The sequence below is a fragment of the Triturus cristatus genome, chromosome 6, assembly GCF_964204655.1.
Source record: "Triturus cristatus chromosome 6, aTriCri1.1, whole genome shotgun sequence".
In the NCBI taxonomy this organism is placed as follows: Eukaryota; Metazoa; Chordata; class Amphibia; order Caudata; family Salamandridae; genus Triturus; species Triturus cristatus.
The window spans coordinates 1,913,863,205-1,913,886,718 of record NC_140589.1 but is presented as its reverse complement, the minus strand read 5'-3'; the positions used below and the strand labels follow the sequence as shown (position 1 = coordinate 1,913,886,718).

At 43.1% G+C, this 23,514-nt stretch overlaps 1 protein-coding gene across 1 annotated transcript in view; it reads left to right on the top strand.

The window, feature by feature from the left end:
- The window catches only part of LOC146822439 (uncharacterized), a 486,581-nt gene that overhangs the window by 108,944 nt on the left and 354,123 nt on the right, over positions 1-23,514 (top strand). The window contains exon 2 of the mRNA XM_085613550.1: positions 8,802-11,010. Within this exon, the coding sequence (XP_085469676.1) occupies positions 9,220-11,010 (1,791 nt within the window). The 5' untranslated portion in view covers positions 8,802-9,219. The remainder of the gene's footprint in view (positions 1-8,801; positions 11,011-23,514) is intronic.

Below are 23,514 nucleotides of genomic sequence, written 5' to 3'. Positions count from 1 at the left end.
AGCTCAAAGTGCAGCCAAAAACTTGGTGTTCTATGCGGTGCTGTTGGCAAGAAGGGAAATCTGCAAGAAGTGGAAGGACTCGTCCCCTCCTTCCTTCAGCGAATGGCAGGCCTCCGTTTTGTGTACATCACGTATGGACCTTGCTAGAGCTGGTAATCAGAGCAAGAGAGCTTTCTGGTATTTGATATCATGGGTACACTGAATTATCCGGGTTTTTTTTTTTTTCCCCCGGGTCCGATGATTACCCTATTATGGTGCTCCCCTTGCCTTTTGCACCACGTGATTAGCCTCTACCTGGTCCTAGCCCGGGCTCAACTGGCACCCACCCATACCAAGGTGGTTTGCAAGAAGGGAATTGCCTGGTTCCTTGCCTTCCAGGATTGAAACTGCAATAGCTGAGGGATATTGTGAACCCACTATTTCGTCTATATATCCCTGCCAGTTCTCTTATGAACTGAGGCAGCTGGGTGTAGCTCAATCTGGCCTGGCATTAAAACCATGGTAGCAATGAGGACACAAAAATAAAAATAAAAAAAATAAAAAAAATAAAAAAATAGTGCAGTTTGAATCTTCACAAAACAAAAACAATTATCATCCACCTCACCCACCTCACCCGTCAGGGCTACAAAACATCAATTTCCCATGTTAATTCAAGTGATAACATCTGGATGTATGGTTTGTTTTAATATCAGCAAGGTATTGATGGACGACTCAAATAACCTGAAGATAATTCCTGAATATCCACCAGATTGTTCCAGCTGTGACGCTGGTGGCGCGGGCATTGGGCCATATTATATTCCACTCTCCTAGATTAAATCTCCTCTGGAATACAGTTTTTGAATACTGTGTAAAAAAATTGAATATTAAATTACCACAAGATCCCAACATGGTTTTACTTGTGTATTTATCCTCATTGGGATTATCAGGTGAATTTTGTAAATTAATACCTGTTTCTATGCTCATTGCTGGATCATTAATATTACAAAAAAGAACAACTAAATTAATTCAAACTTTTTTGGAATGCCTGGTCAAAATGTATACAGTAAAACAGTGAACACTGTATGTGGCCCAAGTGGGAGCCATGCAAATCATTTTCAAGCTGTAAAAAATGTTGCTTAGACTATTGTATTAAAATCCAGAAGGTACATTGAAAAATAGATTATCTTTAATTGATAATCAAAACACATCATTACAATGAACAGATTAATTAAATCATCAAAAAGAAGCCCACAAACAATAACACCCAAATAGTCCATTCATTAAAAACCAGGCCTAGTAGCAGAATGAGGGTCTTCAACAAACCGGAGAAAGTGTCTTTAGCATTCCTTCTGCCATGCCACTGTGGACAATAAAAATGTTTCGGTGGACATCCTCTAATTATCCGCCTATCTTCATCAAGACCAAAAGTAAATAAACATCTTAGATAATGCTTCTCTTAATTAGGAATCACTAGGGTCATGTGAAGTTCGAGACATCTAACTCAACAAGACCCAATGAAGGAAGGCTCTACGAGCAGCAAGGAAGCAATTCTAGAGGCAGGAGTTTGAGCAACATAAGGAAGAAAATACATGATGCTTAGATGCAAGCTTCAAATAGAATCAGGGCTTGTAAATCTTATCTAATAAACAACCGCCCAGTCTGAGTTGTAGTTCAGTAAATAGCAGCCTACGGGAATGTGGTGGAAGAAATGTGGCCGAGCAATGTACTTCGGACTCAGCAGGCTGGACATTGAGACTCCAAGCCTTGGATATATAGGCACCATCTGGTGTCTGTGTCCATCCTGCCTCTTATTTACCTTTCTTGATAGAAATCGACCAGCAGAGGTCAGTAAAATACCAGAATCACTTTAGCATTCTCTAGATTCCAGCCCATAGAACTTGTCTTCCACGAGCACCCGTAGACAAAAATAATTTTTTCAAATCCGGTATTTTCAATGGTATGACCACAGAAGGCCCTGATTTTATATTAAAAAAAGAGCTTTTGGACTATGCCATTTCCCGCTGAAAGGCAATATTTCACTCCATGTGTTCCCATACCTGTTTTCACGCAGTTTGTTGCTTACTTTCCCTCCATGTTAAAGAACAGTAGATGTTTCAGCACCCAGGCTAATGTGCTGCATATCTAAATACATATAAGGTCCCAAAGGCGAGACCGATTGCATTGCAAATGCTTGTTTTTAACCCTGCTATCCAGGACCTTGTTTCTAATCCGGTGCTAGTAGCGCGCCTAGCTCTGAGTACAGGACAAGTGTATTATTAAACAGTAACATTACCAATCTTACTTAGATGTCTAGGAACAATTTAATTAAAAAAAAATATCACTGCTCAGACTGCCACTCCTGTTGGGTACTTGGGCTGAAATGGAAAGGTGGCCGCCAGAGCCCCCAAAAATTGTGGTCCCTGGTATACCACGTGGTGAAGTTAGGGACAGTGTCCCTGGAATATAACACATTGGTGTGTTTACATAGACATTAGCTTAGAAATGCACGGCACCTATAGAAATACTGTACAGTAAAAATAAAGAGCAAGGTACATTGGATTGTTAAACGCTGATCGTAAATGAAATGTTTAACAACATGGCTTTAATGTTGGGGTTGGTTTTATCATTCAGCATCAGAGCAGCGTTCATTTGATCATCAAGCAACTCGTGTGACTGTCAGAGTGCTTAACACTGTAGGTTGTGAGGGACCTGAGGGTGATGGGTGACCCTACTCCAGCTCAGAGTACCCTACTCCCACTCTGAGCACATATTGGGTGTACCCTACTCTCACTCGGAGCACATATTGGGTGTACCCTACTCCCACTCGGAGCACATATCGGTGTACCCTACTCCCACTCGGAGCACATATCGGTGTACCCTACTCAGAGCACATATTGGGTGTACCCTACTCCCACTCGGAGCACATATTGGGTGTACCCTACTCCCACTCGGAGCACATATTGGATGTACCCTACTCCCACTCGGAGTACATATTGGATGTACGCTACTCCCACGCGGAGTATTGCATGCATTATTTTTACCGCGATTATGCATTTTCATCTCATTCCAATACCACGCATTGTTTTTATATTTAGACCGCCCACACCCGCCTACTTACCTTAAATTTGTGGTATTGGAATTCAATGTAAATGTATAACCGTGGTAAAAAATGAACGCTAAAAAAATGCGGGGCAAATGCATGCGATTTATTTACCTCGTTGTAAAGGCGGCTTCCCATTGCATTGCAAATGCTTGTTTAATTTGAGCAGCACCGCCGCTTCAGCTGGGATAACGGCAGAGTTGTGCAAACCCTGTGAGCGCTACACATGTGGCTTCAAGGAGGAGCGTGAGTAAACATTGAATGAGTCTCTGCTCGAGAGCTACAGCAGGGAAGGAACCTAGTGAGTAAACATTGAATGAGTCTCGGCCAGAGAGCTACAGCAGGGAAGGAACCTTGTGAGTAAACATTGAATGAGTCTCTGCCAGAGAGCTATGGCAGGGATGAACCTTGCTCCAACACCCCAGTGAGCTGGTGGCAGGTCGATGAGACATCTAGACATCAGCTGCTCCTGCAGGACCGATGGACAGCAGATGAGTATATTTTGTGCGTTCTGTCTGCCTGCTGTTTGGGGCCCAGGGCTCTAGGCACAGGGTCCCCTCTCCATTCCCAGCCTGTCAAAGGCAGGGATGTGCTAGCATCCCACTCCCCTGAGCCGTGCAGTTATCTGGAAGCCGTGAATGGCTGTTAAAAGCCTGACTGGCTTGGGCAGTCAAGTGTGAAAATACCAAGCCCTGTTCCCCAAAAATTTGATTTCCCGTGGTATAAAATGCACGGGAGAAATGGCGAGATTAAATGCAGGGTGGCATTGAAACACAATCCATGTGTTTTTTGTGCTTAATTTGAAAAACCTTGGGGACTTTCTAAAAATGGTCCCCTTTTGAATGCACGCGCAGATGTGGCTTTTTCTATTGCAGAAAAAAAACCTCAGCACAACATATGTTTGAATTTACAGACCGTTTTCCGCCTGTTCTTATGCTTTAAAAAATGTTCCATTAGCTGTCGTTGTGTGATTACGCCCTTACTCATTCCTTAATCTGTCCCTCTGAGGATAAAAAACAAACATGACGTCTTTAATTCTCAATCATATGATGGACGTACATTCTCCCACAAGCATACAAATTCTCATGAAATCTTTATTTTACGGCACGGACTTCTGTGGATTTGGCTAATGTGAATTATGGTTAGCTAAAAGAAAACAGATGCTGAGTTTACTCACATATCTATAGTGTATAATGTGCATAGAATGTAATTATCTTTTGTAAAATAAGTGTTATTCTCAAACAGTTGAATTCCTAGTTTAGACTTTGAATTGACACGTTGCCCGCGCTCCGAGACTGAGGAATTCAGAATAGTGGTAAACGTGTGCTATTTACAAGTTATCCCGTTCATACATCCCAATATCACTCCATTAAATACTGCACCCTGCGGTATCAAATTTGTTTTGGTACGAAGGAAACATTTCTCCTCTGCTCTTAAGATTTTTAGGAGTTCCCCATAGGGTTGTTGGAGAGAGGCGTTGGCTGCACTCTTGTGATGCAGACGCTAACTTACTATGCGGTCTCCCCATTACTGAATGTTGATACCGGATTGAATAGAACCAGTGGTATCACCAAGCCCAGGGGATAGTACTCAGCCTGACGTGATTAAGACATTTAAAGGGGGATTTGTTTTTCTCCCCAATAAGGTCCTGACGAAAGCCATCCAACCGGCAAGGGTGCATGCAGGCTGAAACATGTTGACAAAGTGATGTGAAGGACACATTGCACGTCCCATATTTCACATCCACCGTTTTTAATCTTACCCTATAATTTTTTTTAAATAAAATGTACCTCATGATAAAAAGGTCATTTTACATTTTCTATTCTGCACAAACTAGATCCTAACCAGTTTTAGAGGATCTCCTCCTGGTGGAGGCCAACAAAAGACCCGATGATGATGCTATCAGCCAAGATTACGCCAATGGCAACAAACATACCAATGGCGGATAATGGCTGTTGAGGGTCTTCTACATATTTGTGCCAGATCCTTCGAAGCCTCTTGGCTCCACTCCTTTTTGATTTAGTGATATATATCCGGAAGCTGAGTGGGGCCCCAGTACGCTTCTACATCCCCCCTTTTGATATATAAGCAGTACTATCACAGCCAAATTTGCATGACCTTTGAAATGAGGGCCTTAGTCAGCCCCACTGGCGTTCAAACCTTTTGACCTCTGAAGTATGCTCCATTCTCTGAAGTGCAAAATACACAATTGATGGACGGAATGCAGAACAAATCAGAACACTGACCCCCAGTCAAGAGATCTGGGTCCTGGGCTCACTGTGCCACTGGAATCAAGCTATCCTGGCTGAAGATGGGTGAAAACCCGAAACCGCTCCTAGGATGCTTGGTTCCGGTCCAGGGAGGACCTGGCTTGGCAGTTCGGTCTGGACTGTTCCCATGAGGCACAGGGTCAAGACTGATATGCATATGGCCAGGTCTAAACTGGGGTGGCATGGTAAGCAAAAGAGTGATGGATTTAACCCAGATCTCTTGACTGGGGGTGAATGTTTTGATTTGTTCTGCATTCCGTCCATCAATTGTGTGTCTTTTGCCATTCTCCGAAGTGGGCTCTTATACCTCACTGGTTTGTTAAACACTCAACTTTGTAAAATGAACCCTCTGTAGAGTTGTCATACGCTAAATCCCTTCCAGTTCCAGGAGTCAGGTACTTTTCTATTAGTGGCAAGCCATGTGTGACACTTGAGGAGGAAGGAAGAACCAGCACTCTCGGCAGGCAGCTTGCCTTCTCAAAATGCTTGTATTTTTAATAAGGCAATAATCTAGTCATTCAATACATATCAATAACACATGCCTTCCTAGCTAAAGCATTTAAAAAAAAAAAAAGTGAGTTTAATTTTGGATATGATTATTAGCATCAGAAAGATGCCTGCTCTTCTTGTGGAAGCATAGTGATAATGCTTTCTAACTGTTTATAAATTAGGGTCACTCAACGCAGGTTGACGAGTGCCAGACTACACACCCATTCTGGTTCCTATTTTCATTAACGAATGTAAATAGGATTCAGGTGGATATTGTGAAATCCTGACATGGCTCCACCCTCAAAGGCTTTACTGACCAGGTAGGTTTACATGATGACTCCATGTAATTGAGAATGCGATTCACCAGCGCTGGGTTTTTCTTTTACAATGTCCTTCCTTTGAAGCAATCTTCACTGCCCCTTCTCCCCGGAGCACTTTCTTTGTCTCCTTCACCTAAAGCACTCTGCTTGCCTTGCCTTTCCCTCCTCTTAGGCACTAGTCTTTGCCCCCTCTCCTAGGTCCACCAAGGCGCTCTATGCATCTCTATCACCTAGGGTGGCCAACTGGTATTGGTTTAAATTTAGGACGATGAGAATAAAAATTCGGGACACTTCTTTGCTACCTCCTAATGGGTTCACGCAGAGATACATCACTTTGGTATTTCCGCAGTTGTATGTGCTCACTGTATCCCTGCCTCCCTGCAATATGCTAGCTCTCACCAGTCGTCTTCGCTCCCACTGTGTATCCATTGCTTGCACCCCCATTATCTGTGCCTTGACGGGTGTTCATCCTCCTCTTCTTACCTTATGCCTTGTTGATACCCCGTGCTCCAATGTTTGTCCACCCCCCAAATGCGCCCCCTTTGGTTTATGTATCTCTGCCTTCATAACCTGTCATTCCTGTGTCTGCTTCAGCTCACATTGTCTCACTGTAGCCCTCTGCTCCCCATGCCTATGTATCCAGTGCGTCCCCAGTCTGTCTCCATGTTCATCCTATCATTACAACCTCTGGCTATGTTTCATTAGTCTGTGCACAAACCTACTAGTTACAACCTGGAATTTTCTCTTTATTCTGCTTGTTATGGACCTCTAGGGATAATCGCACCAGATTCATAGCAGCCACCCAACAGGGTGTTAAAGACCAGGTAAAATTAGCATCATCATACTGCTTAACGTTATTAAATACCCACAAATAAAATAATCAGGTGACTCTTATTCTCTTGGCTTCAATATGTCTATACCCAGCATTTCCCTTTATGTAATAAAGCATTCTTGTTGTGTCCTTAATGACTGCATAGTATTCATTTGCTAAAACAAATCCAGGATTGCTTTAAACTGTATCACAGTAAGGCCCATACACCAGAAACACAATCAATACGCTTGCTTATAAATTAATTGTAAAACACATAATTGCCATCATATCCATCCACGACTAAAAGCATAAGTAAAACATATTTATATTTACACTTATAGCTCCTACTCTAAAAAAAATGCGAGACCTATTGCATTGCAAATGCTTGTTCTTTCTTGATGTTGTGCAGCATTGGGAAAGCCTATATGTCTAAAAGGTGAGACTTCTTGGATTTGCCAATGTGTGTTTGTTGTGGTTGTAAACCTGCTTTTTCTTGTGTAGCTCTGGTCTGAGCCTCTGATCTCTGGAGTTACACTATGTGAAAGATGCTCAGAATATTGTCCGGGTCCTATCACGGGCTCTGATAGTATAAAGGACTCCCTTTCAGCAATTGATTATATTTACGGCCGTTATTGTGATGCTCTTTGTTGTGTGGTCCATTCACTGGAAAAGGCTCTGTTAAACCTGACAGCCTTAGGGTGGTCTTTCCCCAACCTTTTACCTGCCTCCCTCCATTATCTGTGCTCGTTTTTGCTGGCTTTAGGACTCTGCACCTGTTACTACTGCTAATCAGTGCTAACGTGTTTGTGCTCTCTCCCCTAAACATGGCAACATGGGCTCATACTCAGTTGGCATATTTAATTTGCTTATAAGTCCCTAGTAAAGTGCACTACATGTGCCCAGGGCCTGCTAATTATTGCTACTAGTGGGCTGCAGCACTGACCGTGCCACCCACATGTGCAGCCTGAAATCATGTCTCAGGCCTGCCACTGCAGTGCCTGTGTGTGAAGTTTACTGCCACATCGACTTGGCACTTAAAGCTACTTGCCAAGCCTAAAACTCCCCTTTTATTACATAAGTCACCCCTAAGCAAGGCCCTTGGTAACCCAAAGGGCAGGACGCTATACTTCTATGTTTTATATGTCCTGGTAGTGGCAAACAGCTACATTTACTTTTTCACTGCTGTAAGGCCTACTCCTCTCATTGGCTAGAACTGGGAATTCCTTAGAATACCTTTAAGCTGTAATTCCTGATTGGAAAGGAGTATCCTTTTCATGTTTTATATCTTTGCAATGGTAATGAGAAATCCCCTTTACTGGTAAAGTCGGATTTAACATTATTATTTTAGAAAAGCTACTTTTAGAAAGTGGTCTTTGCTCTGCTTGTACTGCTCTTTGTGCCTTACAGCCTGTCTCTAGTACACGTCTGGGTTAGGTGACCGACCCCTTTGTGTATTCCTTCTAGAGAGCCACAGATACTGCAAGGGTTGGATTTGATTTAGCACGTATCTGCATCCATATGCATCCCAATGGGTCTTTCTGGGCAGATGGGAGGAAGGGGCCCACTCTTACCCTTCAGAGGGTAGTACACTGACCACATACAAAGGAATGATAACTCCCTTTGGTAGTCTTGAGTTAGTGTTGGGATTGAAAGATATACCGGTGCACGTCAAAACCACTCTATTGCATCTTTACATTGAAAGTGTAATCTAGAATTTCTTCAGTGCACTTGTCTATGTGGTCAATTAAATGTCTCATTAAATGCCAAAAGATTTTCGTGATGCCCTACCATTTAAGCTTATCCTGTGTTTTGTTAATATTTTTTTCCAACAGGTGAAATAAATGCAGTAATGAACAAAAAAGGTGAAAGCATTAAACATCACTTGTTTGGGAAGTGATGTAAAAACAGTACACCTCGAAATTTCTTCCCTTGAAGGCTAATGCCTCGCCAAGGTCGTTTTCTAAAGCAGAAAACCCAAACTGCCCAATGTGGTTTGTACTGGGCTCTTAGGGATCACCTGATATACATTGACGAAATAACACACTGATATACTGAAGCAAGTCTGATAAGGTTCTCGCTACGAAAGTAGAGCTAACCTGGATCAGAGAGAACACACAGAAGAGAAACCATATGAATATCTAGAAAGTGACAACACATTTATTAGGGAGAGAAAGAGCAAGTGCAACATCAGAAAATCATACTGGAGAATAACCATATCGATGGACTGACTGTGGAAAAGTTTTCTTTGCAATGAAAGACCTAATACACCATCAGAGTGTCCACATAGCGGAGAAACCATATAAATGTACAGAGTGTGACAAAGCATTTGCAACAAATGGAGAGCTAAAGCGACATCAGAAAATCCACACTGGGGAGAAACCATATAAATGTACAGAATGTGACAAAGCATTTGCAACAAATGGAGAGCTAAAGCAACATCAGAAAATCCACACTGGGGAGAAACCATATACATGTACAGAATGTGACAAAGCATTCATTAGAAAGTCACATCTAATGGAACATCAGAAAGTCCACACTGGGGAGAAACCATATCAATGTACAGAATGTGACAAAGCATTTGCAACAAATGGAGAGCTAAAGCTCCATCAGAAAATCCACACTGGGGAGAAACCATATAAATGTACAGAATGTGACAAAGCATTCATTAGAAAGTTATATCTAATGGAACATCAGAAAGTCCACACTGGGGAGAAACCATATAAATGTTCAGAATGTGAAACAGCATTTATAACAATTGTACGGCTAAAGCGACATCAGAAAATCCACACTGGGGAGAAACCATATAAATGTTCAGAATGTGACAAAGCATTTGTAACAAATGGAGAGCTAAAGCGTCATCAGAAAATCCACACTGGGGAGAAGCCATATAAATGTACAGAATGTGACAAAGCATTTGCAACAAATGGAGAGCTAAAGCGACATCAGAAAATCCACACTGGGGAGAAACCATATAAATGTACAGAATGTGACAAATCATTTATAACAAATAAAGATCTAAAACGACATCACAAAATCCACACTGGGGAGAAACCATATAAATGTACAGAATGTAATAAGGCATTTATAACACGTGGAGAACTAAAGCAACATCAGAAAATCCACACTGGAGAGAGATCTTATCAATGTACAGAATGTGACAAATCATTTAAATCAAATGGGGAGCTAACACGACATCAGAAAATCCACACTAGGGAAAAACCATATCAATGTACAGAATGTGACAAATCATTTAAAAGAAATGTTGAGCTAAAGCTACATCAGAAAATCCACACAGGGGAGAAACCATATCAATGTACAGAGTGTGACAAAGCATTTATAATAAATGAAAAGCTAAAGCTCCATCAGAAAATCCACACTGGGGAGAAACCATATAAATGTACAGAATGTGACAAAGCATTCATTAGAAAGTCACATCTAATGGAACATCAGAAAGTCCACACTGGGGAGAGATCTTATCAATGTACAGAATGTGAAAAAGCATTTATAACAATTGTACAGCTAAAGCGACATCATAAAATCCACACTGGGGAGAAACCATATCAATGTACAGAGTGTGAAAAAGCATTTATTAGAAAGTCCCATCTAATGGAACATCAGAAATTCCACACTGGGGAGAAACCATATCAATGTACAGAGTGTGACAAAGCATTTATAAGAAATGGATCGCTAACGCTACATCAGAAAATCCACACTGGAGAGAGACCATATAAATGTACAGATTGTGACGAAGCATTTATAATAATTAGACCGCTAAAACAACATCTGAAATTCCACTCTGGGGAGAAACCATATAAATGTACAGAATGTGACAAAGCATTTATAACAGTTGGACAGCTAAATCAACATCTGAAATACCACACTGGGGAGAAACCATATAAATGTACAGAATGTGACAAAGCATTTATAACAATTGGACAGCTAAAACAACATCTGAAATTCCACACTGGGGAGAAACCATATCAATGCACAGAATGTGGCAAAGCATTTATAAACAATCGACAGCTGAAGCGACATCAAAAGGTCCAAACTGGGGAGAACCCATATCAATGTATAGATGTGACAAAGCATTTATAATCAATGGAGAGGTGAAGGAACGTTAGAAAATCCCCACCGGAGAAAGACCATTCAACTGCACTGAAGTGAGAAGGCATTTATTAGAAAGATGCATCTTATGCAACATCAGATAGTCCATGTAGGAGAGAAACCCTATGAATGTGCATAATTTAAGACATTTATTACTATGCAAAAATAAATACTACATCAGAAATTCCACACTGGTGATAAACGATATGGCTGTACTGAATGTGACTTAGCAGGTATTACAAATCAAAGTTTAAAAATACATCAGAATGTTCACACATGAAAGAAACCATATAATTGTACATAATGTGACATAGCATTTATTCCAAATGGAGGGTGACAATTCAACTGCACCGCATGTGACACGGTATTTATTATAAAGGGAGAATTAAAGCAATATCAGCGTCCACACTGGGGAGAAACCACATGAATTTATAGAATGTAACAAGGGATTTATTACAAAGCAAAATGTAATACAAGATCAGGAAGTTAACACCGGGGAGAACACATATGTATGTACTGAATACCACAAAGCATTCAAAATAAATGGAAAACGTAAGCGACATCCGAAAATCTACATGGCAAGAAATCCAATGTATGTACAGAGTTTAATAAAGTCTTCCACAGGAAGAATAAGCTAATGCAGCATATACAAATCCACACTAGGGAGAAACCCTATTAATGAATAGAATGTGACAAGGTATCGATTACAAAACAAAATGTAATATATCAGAAGGTTCACACAGGAGAGAAACTCTATACATGTATTGAATGTGACCATGAATTCATGAATGCAGAGCTAACGCAACATCAAAAGTCCACTCAGAAGACTGCAAGGCAATTATTAGCAAGGGAGAGTTAAAACAACATCAAAGTCCCCACTGAGAAAAATCTATATGAATCTACAGACTCAATCAATGGGTATTAAGCGCGGCAAATAATCTATGAGGTTCTCAAGGCGCTGGGTGAGGAGTTGTTGTCCTGAGTGGCCGATCAGTTGAACAGCAGCTCTTGACCTTTCCAGATTCATTGATGAGGCAGACCTCCGGTGCAGGGGAGTTAATTCCAGGTCTTTGCAGCCAGGTGGGAGTAAGAGCGACCTCCGTTCCTGGTGCCTTAGACTCTGGGAGTTTAAGCTAGGAAGAGGGAGGCGGAATGCGGGTGTCTGGCGGGGAGCCATCAAAAGATCTTGCAGTGCATTGTGAGGAAACAGATGGCGGAGATCATGTTGATTTGCCTCTTCATAGAGAGCTTGTTGTCCAGGACAATGCTGGAGTCACAGGCATGGGTGGTAGGGGAGTGGAAGAAGTCAGGTTCTGCTGACAACCATGCGTTGCTTCAAGGAGATGTGTGGTTACTGAAGATGAAGACTTCTGTCTTGTCCGTGTTCAGTTTTAGGCAGTTGTGCTTCATCCAGTCGGTGATGTTGGCCGTGCACCTATGTAACTTGTCTCTGGAGGTAGTGAGGTGGGTCTAGTCGGTGTAGATGACCTTCAGCCCATGCAAACTGACAATGTTGGCTAGGCGGTCTCATGTAAGTGTGGGAGAAGGGGGGCTAATGGAGTATCCTTGTGAGGTGCTACAGATGTCCTTGGGTTGAGGAGTAGGGCGGGAGTCTGAGTTTTTCTGGTGAGGTAGGAGGTGATCCATTTGAGGGCATTTCCTTGGATTCCGATGTGGTGGAGCTTGTCGATCAGGATTTGGTGGGAGACCATGTTGAAGGCAGCTGAGAGATCAAGGAAGGGGAGGGCTGCAGTCTCACTGACGTCCAGGAGGGCTCTGATGTCATCTATGGCTGCTATGAGGGCGGACTCTGTGCTTTGATTGGCTTGGAAGCCAAACTGGGAGGAGTTCAGGAGGTTGTTGTGCTCCAGGTGTCTGGTCAGCTGCCTCTTGATCGACCTCTCGAAGACTTTGGCCGGGAACGAGAGCAGGGGTATCAATCAGGAAATCTTTAGCTGCTCTAGGTCTGCTGAAGGTTTTTTCACGAGGGGTTTCACTTCTGCGTGTTACCACTCTTCCGGGAAGGAGGCCATGGCGATGGATCTGTTTAGTGGTTTTGTGAGCTCTAAGCTGATCGCCTTGCTCCTGAGGTTAAAGATAAGATGGGGGCATGGATCACTGGGTACCCCAGAGTACATCGACTTCATTATAGAGGTGGTGTCTTGTGCGATGAGGAGGTCCCAGGAAGCGGCCGGAGGTCGGAGTTAGTGTCAGTGGGTGTAAGGAGGTCGAGGCTGTCACTTGCGGAGAGCTGAGATTCAAAGTCCCTGTAGATGACGGCGATCTTCTAATGGAAGAAATCAGCAAGCATGTCGCACAGATCTCAGTGGACGCAGGGTTGCTGAATTCCCTAACGATGGTGAAGAGCTCATTGCTGTGGTTTGAGCTGAGCTCTATGCAGCATGTGACGGCACTCTTCTTCGCTTCTTTAAGAAGGAGGTGGTAGTGGTTGATCGATGTCCTGAAGGTGGTGGAGTGCACTGGATCCTTACTGGTACTCCATCTTCTTTCTAGCCAACAACAGTCTCATTGAGAGGTCTGAAGTTCCGGGGTAAACAAGTTGACACACTTTGCGGATTCTCTGATCTTGTTCGGCTTGGTGGGGGTGACATAGTCGGTGATCCAGTCTGTGAAGTTCTTGATGACCTGTTTAAGGTCTGGAGCTGTGTCCGGTCAGTTGGCATGGAGAGTGTTGTTCCAATTCTCGTCTGAGACAATTTTCAAGTTGCGCTGAGGTGTGTTTGGTGGTTTGGCTTTGGTTTCTGTAGCGTTGTGCCCTGTGATGAAGTGGACAAGGGAGTGGTCGGTCCAGGTGAGTTCTGTGGCATGGTGGTACTTGATTGTTTCGCTTGAGAGGAAGATGGAGTCACGTGTGTGCCCTACGATGTGTGTTGGGTTGATGATGAGTTGGATGAGGCTGATGTTGTTCATGCTTTCTATTAGGTAGTCCGTTCTGGCATCGCTAAGGTCTTCCATGTGGAAGTTGAGATCTGCTAAGAATTTATAATGTTCGGGGGGCAATGGTGAGTTGGGTGATGAAGCAAAGGATGGCTTTGCAAAACTCGGGGCAAGTTCCTGGAGAATGTGACAAAGTGTTCTTAATGAAGTAACCGTATGAATGTACAGAAAGTGACAAGGCATTTATTAGAAGGGTTTCGCACAGCCAATGTACCATAGGAAAGCCCACCCTGGGGAGGAACCATATAAAGGGCCAAGGGTATGCCCAGACGTGGGTCCCGGGCTCACTGTGCACTGGATTCAAGCTGACTGATGAGGGGTGATACCCCAAAACCGGTTCCAGGATGCTTGTTTCCGGTCGAGGGAGGACCTGACTTTGCAGTTCGAGCTGGACTGTTCCCATGAGAAGCAGGGCCAATGGTTTGCATATGGCAGGGTCTAAACTGGCGTGGCGTGGTGAGCAAAAGAACAATGGATTTAAACAAGATCTCTTGACTGGGGGTGAATGTTTGATTTATTCCAAATTCCGTCTATCATTTGTGCTTCTTTTGGTTACGTATATAAGCACAGTACAAATTTTAAACCAGCAACAAAACGTAAGAGACATTGTATCAATTTTATCTACTCTATGCCCGCATACTTACATTGAGGTGGTCTGCAATGTCACTGCTGGTTGTGGTGACGGGATAACACATCCAGTGATGTGTCCTGTTTACAAAGCTGACTCATGGTCACTAAGCAGCTTGACAAAGCCCTTTTCCAGAGTCTACTATGATAAATTGTCATGACCAAGGCAATAGCGCTATACCATGCTCCTCTCCGATTGGGCTACCACCAAGTAACAATGATAAAAATCATAACACTACTGAACTGTATGGACCCATTTGGTGACCGAAGAGCCACAGTGGGAAGTATACAAAAATAAATCCTGAGTCCTTGAATGGACGGAAGGGGCAATTGCTAGGTCAGTGTTTCACCATCCTGAAGACATCGATACTTGGATAGAGTCTATAAAAAAACTGTTCGCTTCGCTTTACTTGTTTATGAAAGGCTAACTGTTAATTCCACAGTGATCAAGACTTCAATCGAGCAGGATTTATAAAGCACAGCTAATCGCCCAATAGGTTATCCAGGTGCTTGCAGGTCCTGTAGGCTTATTCGAACGGCCAGGTCTTGAGGGCTGTTGGACGTGGCCCTTTTTGCAGGCTTCTCCCCAAACGTTTTGCTTCTTCCTCATATTTTTCCTGACGTTGTTGTTGTTTTAGGACTCTGGGAACTTTACCACTGCTAATCAGTGCAAAAGTGCATATGCTCTCTGTGTAAATCGTTATTATGATTGGTTCTCCTGATTGGCATATTTTGATTTACTGATTAGTCCCTAGTAAAGTGCACTGGGTGTGCCGGGGCTGGTAAATCAAATACTACTAGTGGGCATGCAGCTCTGATTGTGCCACCCATATGAGTAGCCCTAAAAAGATTTCTCAGGCCTGCCACTGCATTGCATGTGTGCAGTTTGCTAACTGCCATGTCGACTTGGCACCCACTTGCCAGGTCCTAACCTTCTCTTTGCTTACATATAGGACACTCTTATGGTAGGCCCAAAGTACTCCCCTGGGCATGGTGCAGAGTATGTGAACTGATGTGTGCAACATGTCCTGATCGTGAAATACTGCCAATTTCGTTTTTCAGTATTTTTTTTTTTTTTCATTAGCCTCTGACCCCAGCAAACTGGTGCTCTGCAGGTTTCCACTGTTGCTCACTATGGAGAGGTAGGTTTCTTAATTCTAGAAAGATTTCTCTTTCGCCGGCCTACCAGTGGTACATCCGCATCCAACCTGTTGCTAACCTTTTATTGTATTTAAAAGGGTGGTCACGCTCCCTACTCATTCTGATAAGATCAGAGACCAGAACAGTGATGGACAGGATCCACCTCCAAACACCCTTATCTGTTGACCCAAAGATACGGAGGGGAAGACCTGACCATCCTGGTCTAGGAGCTTTAACCGTGGGCCTAATCATTGGACGCAAGAGAAAAGAAAAAGAGGAAAATGAACTTTACCAGTGACATAAGTAGAAAAAAAAAAAAAAAAGAAAAACATTATTTAATCTGTTGTTTGTCTGCACTATATGCCAATTTAATAGACAGTCCCAGATTGCTTTCTTTTTGTTATTTTTCAGTCTAGCTAGGTCTGTTATCGATGTTTTGTATAAAGATGAAAGCCATTCTGAATGTGTGGGGGGGAAGCCTCTGCCCATTTTTTACAAATTTCTCGCCTTGCCAACAGAATTGCGAAAAAGAGAAAACTTCTAGAATGACCAGTAATTTCAGTGTCAATTCCAAAAATTATTAGGCTAAGGGTGATGTGAATTGACTGATCTAAAATAGACGATAGTGTAGCAGAGACTTTTTGCCAAAAATCGGCAATTTCCGGGCAGGACCAAAACATGTGTGTATCCGGTACACTTTCTTCGTTGCATTTCTTGCATCTTGCCGGAGAGGAGTTAGACATCTTAGATAGTCTGGCAGGGGACAAATATGCTCTATGTGTTGTGAAGTAATGATTTCTCCTCAGCCAGGCTGGCTTCGCCACGGAAAACAAAATGTCATATGAAATCTGCCATAATTCCATATTGTCCCCTTCAGAGATTGACTCATCCCATAGTTCTCCGGCTAATCTGAAGTCACCATCTATTGCACCCTCAATTGCCCAATACAGAGAGGCTACCTCCTTCTTACCCACTGGCTTTTTAACCAAAAGTTCTTCAAGATCATTTCCCAATCCAATTGGCTGTTTGTAATTTTGGGACCAGCTTTGGAGCTGTATATATTTAAATCTTGACAGACCATCTGTAGTTTTGTTGTTTAAAGTTTCCCAAGACTGTAGAATACCATCTTCAAATAGATCTCCCCATGTTGTTAGGCCAGATGTTTTTAGTGGGGTGACAAGCGCATCTTTAAGACAACTAGGTGACCCTGGGCTGGCCCACCACGGAGCTAGTCTTGAATGATACTCCAGTCCTGTTAGAGTTCTTATTCTGGTCCATAATTGAGCTGTTCCCCTTAAAATCTTCAGCCTAACTTTCTTGAAAATGTTTTTATCTCCAAATTTAAAAAGAAAGCCTTCTGAGGAAAGCTCTGATTGGTCTAACATTGCTTTAAACATTTTTCCCCTATCTGAATCATCTGGGTGTTTCAACAGCATTCTTGAGTGAGTTAATTGAAATGCCCATGCATAGTACTGAATGTCTGGCAGTGTAAGACCACCATTTTCTCTTCTCCGTCTAAGTTTTTTCCACGAAATCCTAGTTGCCTTGTAGGCCCATAAAAATGAGTTTATAGCCTGTTGAAATTTATCAATGATTTGCTTATCAAAGTGTAAGGGGATGGTATTAAAAAGAAAAGTTACTTTGGGTAAAATAACCATTTTTATCATATTTACTCTACCCAAGATTGTTAGGGGGAGATGAGCCCAAGACTTCATTTGATTTTGACTCTCTCTGAAAATATTTAAAAGATTCACCTTTGCTATCTCCTCGATGTTAGAGACAATTTTGACCCCCAAGTACCTCATGTGATCTTTAGTTTGGAAAGGGCTCCTCGGCAGGTTCCACGTCATAATTTCTGTTTTTCCCACATTGACTTCATAGCCTGACACTCTGCCAAATTCCCCTGCTAGCCTGATTACTTGAGGGAATGATGTATCCAGATCTGATGACAGAATTAAAATGTCATCTGCGTACAGGGCTACCTTTCTCTCCCAAGACCCGCACTTAAATGGTGTTATACTTTGCTCCTCTCTTATATTCTGAGCAAATGGCTCTATATATAGATCAAAAAGAAGGGGAGAGAGAGGACAGCCCTGTCGAGTTCCTCTTCTAATGCTAAAAGGTTTTGTCAAATTACCATTCACAACCAACCTTGCTGATGGATCCCTATATAGGAGTTTTATAGTTCGACAGAACTTCGGACCAAAATTAAATTTCTCTAAAACCGCAGAAAGATACTTCCAATTTACCCTGTCAAAAGCTTTTGTTGCATCAAGGGTCATGGCCGCCAAAGGGAACGCATAGCTGGATGAAAAATCGATTGCTCCTATCAGATCGTGAGTGAGATCAAAGAGATTTCTGCCCTTCAGGAAACCCTTCTGATCTAAATTAAGGAGATCTCCAGCCACAGCTCCTAGTCTATCTGCAAGGATTCTAGTAAAAACCTTATAGTCCGAGTTAAGGAGCGAAATGGGTCTATATGACCCACACTCTATGGGAGATTTGCCTGGTTTTAAAATTAGGGTAATGTTTGCTTCTCCCCATGAGGAAGGTGGTTTAACCCCTTCTAAAAGGACTTTATTAAAAAGTGTAGTCATATATGGGATTAAAGCATCTCCGACTGATTTGTAAACTTCCACCGGCAGGCCATCCGGCCCTGCTGCTTTACCAGTTTTACATGCAGAAAGAGCCTTCCTAACTTCCTGCTGCGAGATTTCTGCTTCTAAATTTTGCCTTTTTAGGGCATCTAAGACTGGCAGATGAATTAGACTTAACCAGTCTGTTGCAGCAGTTTCATCTATATGATTATCTTCATTATAAAGTCCCTCAAAGTACGTATGAAATACCTCTCCAATTTTATCTTCATTGGTAATTAAGTTAGAGTCTAAGTCTTGTATTTCCTTGATCAGATTTCGAACTCTATCTGTTTTAGCCTTCCAAGCTAATAGTCTTCCAGCCCCCTCACCATATTCAAAATGTGCTAATTTACTCACCTCCCACCTGCTGGAGATCCTTGCCTGAACTATACCTTCTAAAGATATTTTGAGGGACTCTAATTTATCTATAGAGTCTTGGATTAACGCCTGATCATCCTCATGGTTTATGACCTTTTCTAGCTCTTTCATTTGATCTTCTAAATGTGTAATCTCTTCCCTGTATTTCCTGTTTTTATATGAGGTTCTGTTTATAACCAGCCCTCTCAGGAAAGCTTTTAAAGTATCCCACACAACTGCGATATCAGCAGAGTCGATATTTATCTCTAAAAAAGACTTAATCTCTTGTAATAAAAAAGTGATGTACTCTGATTCTAGAAGAGTCGTTCGATCAAAGGACCAAACTCTTTGTTGAGATTTCTTTATTAGCTCCCATTCCATCCAAACAGCTGCGTGGTCTGAAAGGTGAGGTGTTAGGTAGTCAATTTGTTTGATGTTTCCTCTTAAATCATTACTGATTAAGATATAATCTGTCCTAGATTTGTGTCTGTATTTTTTATTATAAAAAGACACTCCTAATTTGGAGCCAGACCTCTCTCTCCAGATATCAGTTAGAGCATTTTGTTTCATCATAGTTTTTAAGAAGGCTCTTGATTTGGATGGGATGTTAGCTCTACAATTTGGTGATTTATCCCATTTCGGGTTCAGTACTATATTAAAATCTCCAGCAAGGATCAGTTTATCTGAAACTTCCAATAAATGCGAGAAAATGGTTTTTAATACGCTGGGGTCGTCTTGATTAGGACCGTAGTATCCGACTATGGTAAACGAGATGTTATCCACTAAGATCCTTGCTATGATCCATCTGCCACTAAAATCTGTCTTAGTTTCTTTAACTATGACATTGGCTGATTTCTTTATCAATATAGCAACCCCCCTAACATTGAATGGCTGACCTGAACAAAGACAGTGTTCCACCCACCTAAGTTTTCCACATATTTCCGTAAGTTCCTTTTTAGTAAGGTGGGTTTCTTGCAGAATAATTATTTGTGCAGGTGAATCCTTTAAGTATTGCAAAATTCTTTCTCTTCTACCTCTAACTCTGAGGCCATTTATATTCCATGACAAGCATTGTATTGTCATTATAACAGCCTAACGGAACCAAGTTCCTACCCCCCTTCCATCCTGCACATAACAAGCCATGAACCTGCAGCTATAGATGACACACATCCAAAAACATAATAGGGCTAGTGTTCTAATGAGGATTTCTTTTATTTTTATTTTATCCCTCTGCTCCCTCCCCTGTGCCCCTACTTCCTCCCCCCTTACCCCCACCCTACCTCCCTTGGAGAACCCCCACCCCTGTTTACCTGGAATTTCCAGGTTTTGCCGGCAGGAGAACTCTAGTATTGAAAGGCTATCTTGCCCCATAGGACAGAATGGGGAATACTCTGTAACATTTTACAAGCATATCATCACATAGGATAAGATGGACAAATAACATTTAGGCTCTCTGAACTTAGAATTTAATAACACATCTTTTACTAAAGATGGTTTTTACATTGTGTATTGACTGTCTGGTTTTGGAGTGACGGGGGCTGGGGAAGTGCATTCTCTCAGACAGCCACCGGGGGTGTTGATGTGTGTCCTGCCTTTCCTGAATGAGTCAGGGCTGGGCTGAGTAGACCTGGGCTGCATTCAGAGTAGGGGAAGGAGTTCTCACTAGCACCTTAGTAGGCCCGGTCTGAATTTAGAGTGGTGGGAGAAGATTTCCCTTGCACCTGAGTAGGGCCTGTCTGCCTTAAACAATGCTGTATCCACCTCCTGCTGGGCAGCTACTCCAGAGAGGACAGAACTGGTTTGGACTGGGCTCAGAGACCCTTGCACAAAGAGGACAAAGACATTTTGGGGTATAAGTATTAGACCTAAAACCCCTGAACTTTAGACTACTTCTAGAATCAAGAGGAACCTTTGCTAAGGAGAAGAGCTGGAGAAACTGAGGGGGAAGTACTGCCCTTACTGTGTGTCTGGGGTTGGCCTGCAGCTACTGTTTTCTGCCAAGGAAAGGAGAAGGAATTTGCTGTGTGCTGTAGCCCCTGCTTGAGGAAAGTCTCCAAGGGCTTGAGTAGAGCTTGCCTCCTGTTTTGAAGTCTCAGGAACACAAAGACTTCACCCCCAGCTCCCCTGAACTTCCTTGCTGGGAGTTCTGACCTGCCAAGAGGTGCCTGTGAGTCTTGGGCCTCTGGAGGTTGTTTCTGCCGTTGGGAGCTTGAAAAGCAGCCCAACGACAAGGAAATCAATGCATCGCTGTTTTTGTGACAGTTTTTGCAACGCTACGCCATGGTGCGAGAAGAATCTCCCTGCATCGGCGCGCTGGTGCCGAAACCAATGCAGCACTTGTCACCGCAGCAAGAATCAACGCATCGAGGGATCGCAGCTGAAAAAGTCGAGGCAGCGCCTTGCTGCCGCTGCATCGTTCGCCGACTCATCCCGCATTTCCATGCATCGCCCCTGTGTGGCAAGTTTTCCCCCACGCATCACCCGCAGATCGGAGTCATCTCAGAATCGATGCATCGCTTCCCCCTACAGACCGGACCCGACGCATTGCTCCCCTGTGTACAGCGGAACTGTCACATCGCATCCACGAAGGTCTCCGGAACGACGCATCTCTTTGCTTTACGACGCTTCTCATCGCTGCGGCTGTTTGGCTTCATGAATTTTGTCACAACAACAAGTACTTTGCAAGAAATTACACATCCATAGTTTTCTATGGACTTGGTTGCTAAAACCTTTTGAAAGTCATTTTTCTTAATACTTGTATGTTGGATTTTTGTCATTTTGGTCTTGTAAAGTTTAGATAAAGATGCTTTATTTTTCTAAACCGGTGGGGTGTCCATTTGTGGTGTTATCACTGTGTTACTGTGAGTGTTGGTACAAATACTTTACTTATTGCCTTTGGGATAAACCTGTCTGCTTGTGTCAAGCTACCAAGGGGGTGAGCAAGGGTTATCTGAAGTGTACATCCCCTTACCCTGACTAGAAGTAAGGGTCCCTATTTGGACAAAGGTATCTAACTCTGCCAACTAGAGACCCCCATTTCTAACAAGGGCCATTCAGAATTCCGGAGTAATAACAATAAATTTAGTTTGTAGAGTGCACGGCTACTTCACAGAGGTGCCCCGGCGCTAGATTGCAGATTTGAGGTTAACAAGTGGGTCAATCTAAAGCAGGTTAAAGAGCCAAGTTGTTAGTGCCTTCCTAAAGCCCTGTTCTGACTCCATCTTGCGAAGGTAAAGGGGGCATAGCTTTCCAGAGTTTCGCAGTTTTCACTGTGAATGCTCTGCCACCTATGCTGGCCTTAAGGAAGCGAGGACCCTGAGCAGTCACAGGTGGTTTGATCTCAGGGCCTGGTCATGCTGGTATATTTGCAAACTTTGCCTCAGATAACCAGGGCCCTGATATTTGGTGGCTCTGTAGGCCAAAGTGAGCACCTTGATCTCGATCCTCCTAATAACAAAAAGACAAATGAGGTGCCGCTAATGTGGGGAAATGTGATGGCAAAGCGGCACGTTCCTAATTAGTCTGGCCACGGCGTTTTGAATTAACAGCAGCCTGAGGACCAGATAAGCTGGCAGCCCTAGATAAAGACTGTTCGATAATCCAGCTGAGAGGTCACCAGTGCATGGACTGTAGTCTTCCTGCAGTTATCCGCAGGAAGTGTAAGAATTTTCTCAAAGCTCCTAACTTCCAGAAACACATAGAGGAGACATGGCACACCTGGGTCTTGAAAGAGCGGTTGTTGTCAAATTTAAACTCTAGATTTCAGGCCAAATCCACCGGGTTAGGTGGTGGGTTCAGCTCCAAGGGCCACTACAAATTAGAAGGTGGTGCCGCCGCCTGATTGAAGAAAAATACCTCTGTTTTCTCAGCATTAAGCTTTAAGCAATTCTGAATCATCCAGGCCAAGATGTTTTTCAGGCATTGCTTAAAGTTGAGAAAGGCAGCTTCCAAGTGTTCTTTGAAAGAGCACCGTATACATTGAAAAGTAGTGGGCTCAGCGCTGAACACTGGGGTATCCCGCAAACAAGGGGTTTCTGGGAGGAGACAAGGGCGTTGGAATACTTGTTGTTAGAGATTCTCCATGAACGACTGGAGCCAGGACAGCAGTAACCCTCACTCACACCTGCCTCACTATCTCCAGTAGAATAGGCCGGGCCACAGTGTCGAAAGCTGTGGACATGTCCAGCAACACCAGCATAGCTGAGGTGCCCTGGTCCACAGATTCACGCACAGTTTCAGAGACTTCAAGAAGTGCGGACTTCGGTTTGTACCCGTTCTAAAACCCCGATTGCAAATCATGAGGGGAAAGCAGTTGTCCAATTCAAGGAATTCAGCCAGTTGCTTTTCCAGAATTTTCGCTGGAGCTGGCAGTAGGGAGATGGGCCTAAAATTCTTGTATTCTACTGGATCCACATCTGGTTTCTTAAGTATAGGCAGCAAGAATGCTTTTTTCCAGGCAGCTGAGTAAATGCCAGCTGTCAGGGAGGAGTTCCAGATCTGGGTCCGAAGCAGATTGAGCCAAGGTGGCCAGTAGTTTGAAGAACTGAGCTGGGCAAGGATCTCCTGGAGAGCCAGACTTACACTTGTGCATCTCCCTGTGTGACACCTTGGGCGGCAACTGGCGGAATTCAGACTAGGTGCCAGGAGGGTCTAGCGTTAGACTTGACACATGGGAGGACGTTGACAAAGGAAAGGCGAAGTAGATCATTCTAATCTTTTACTC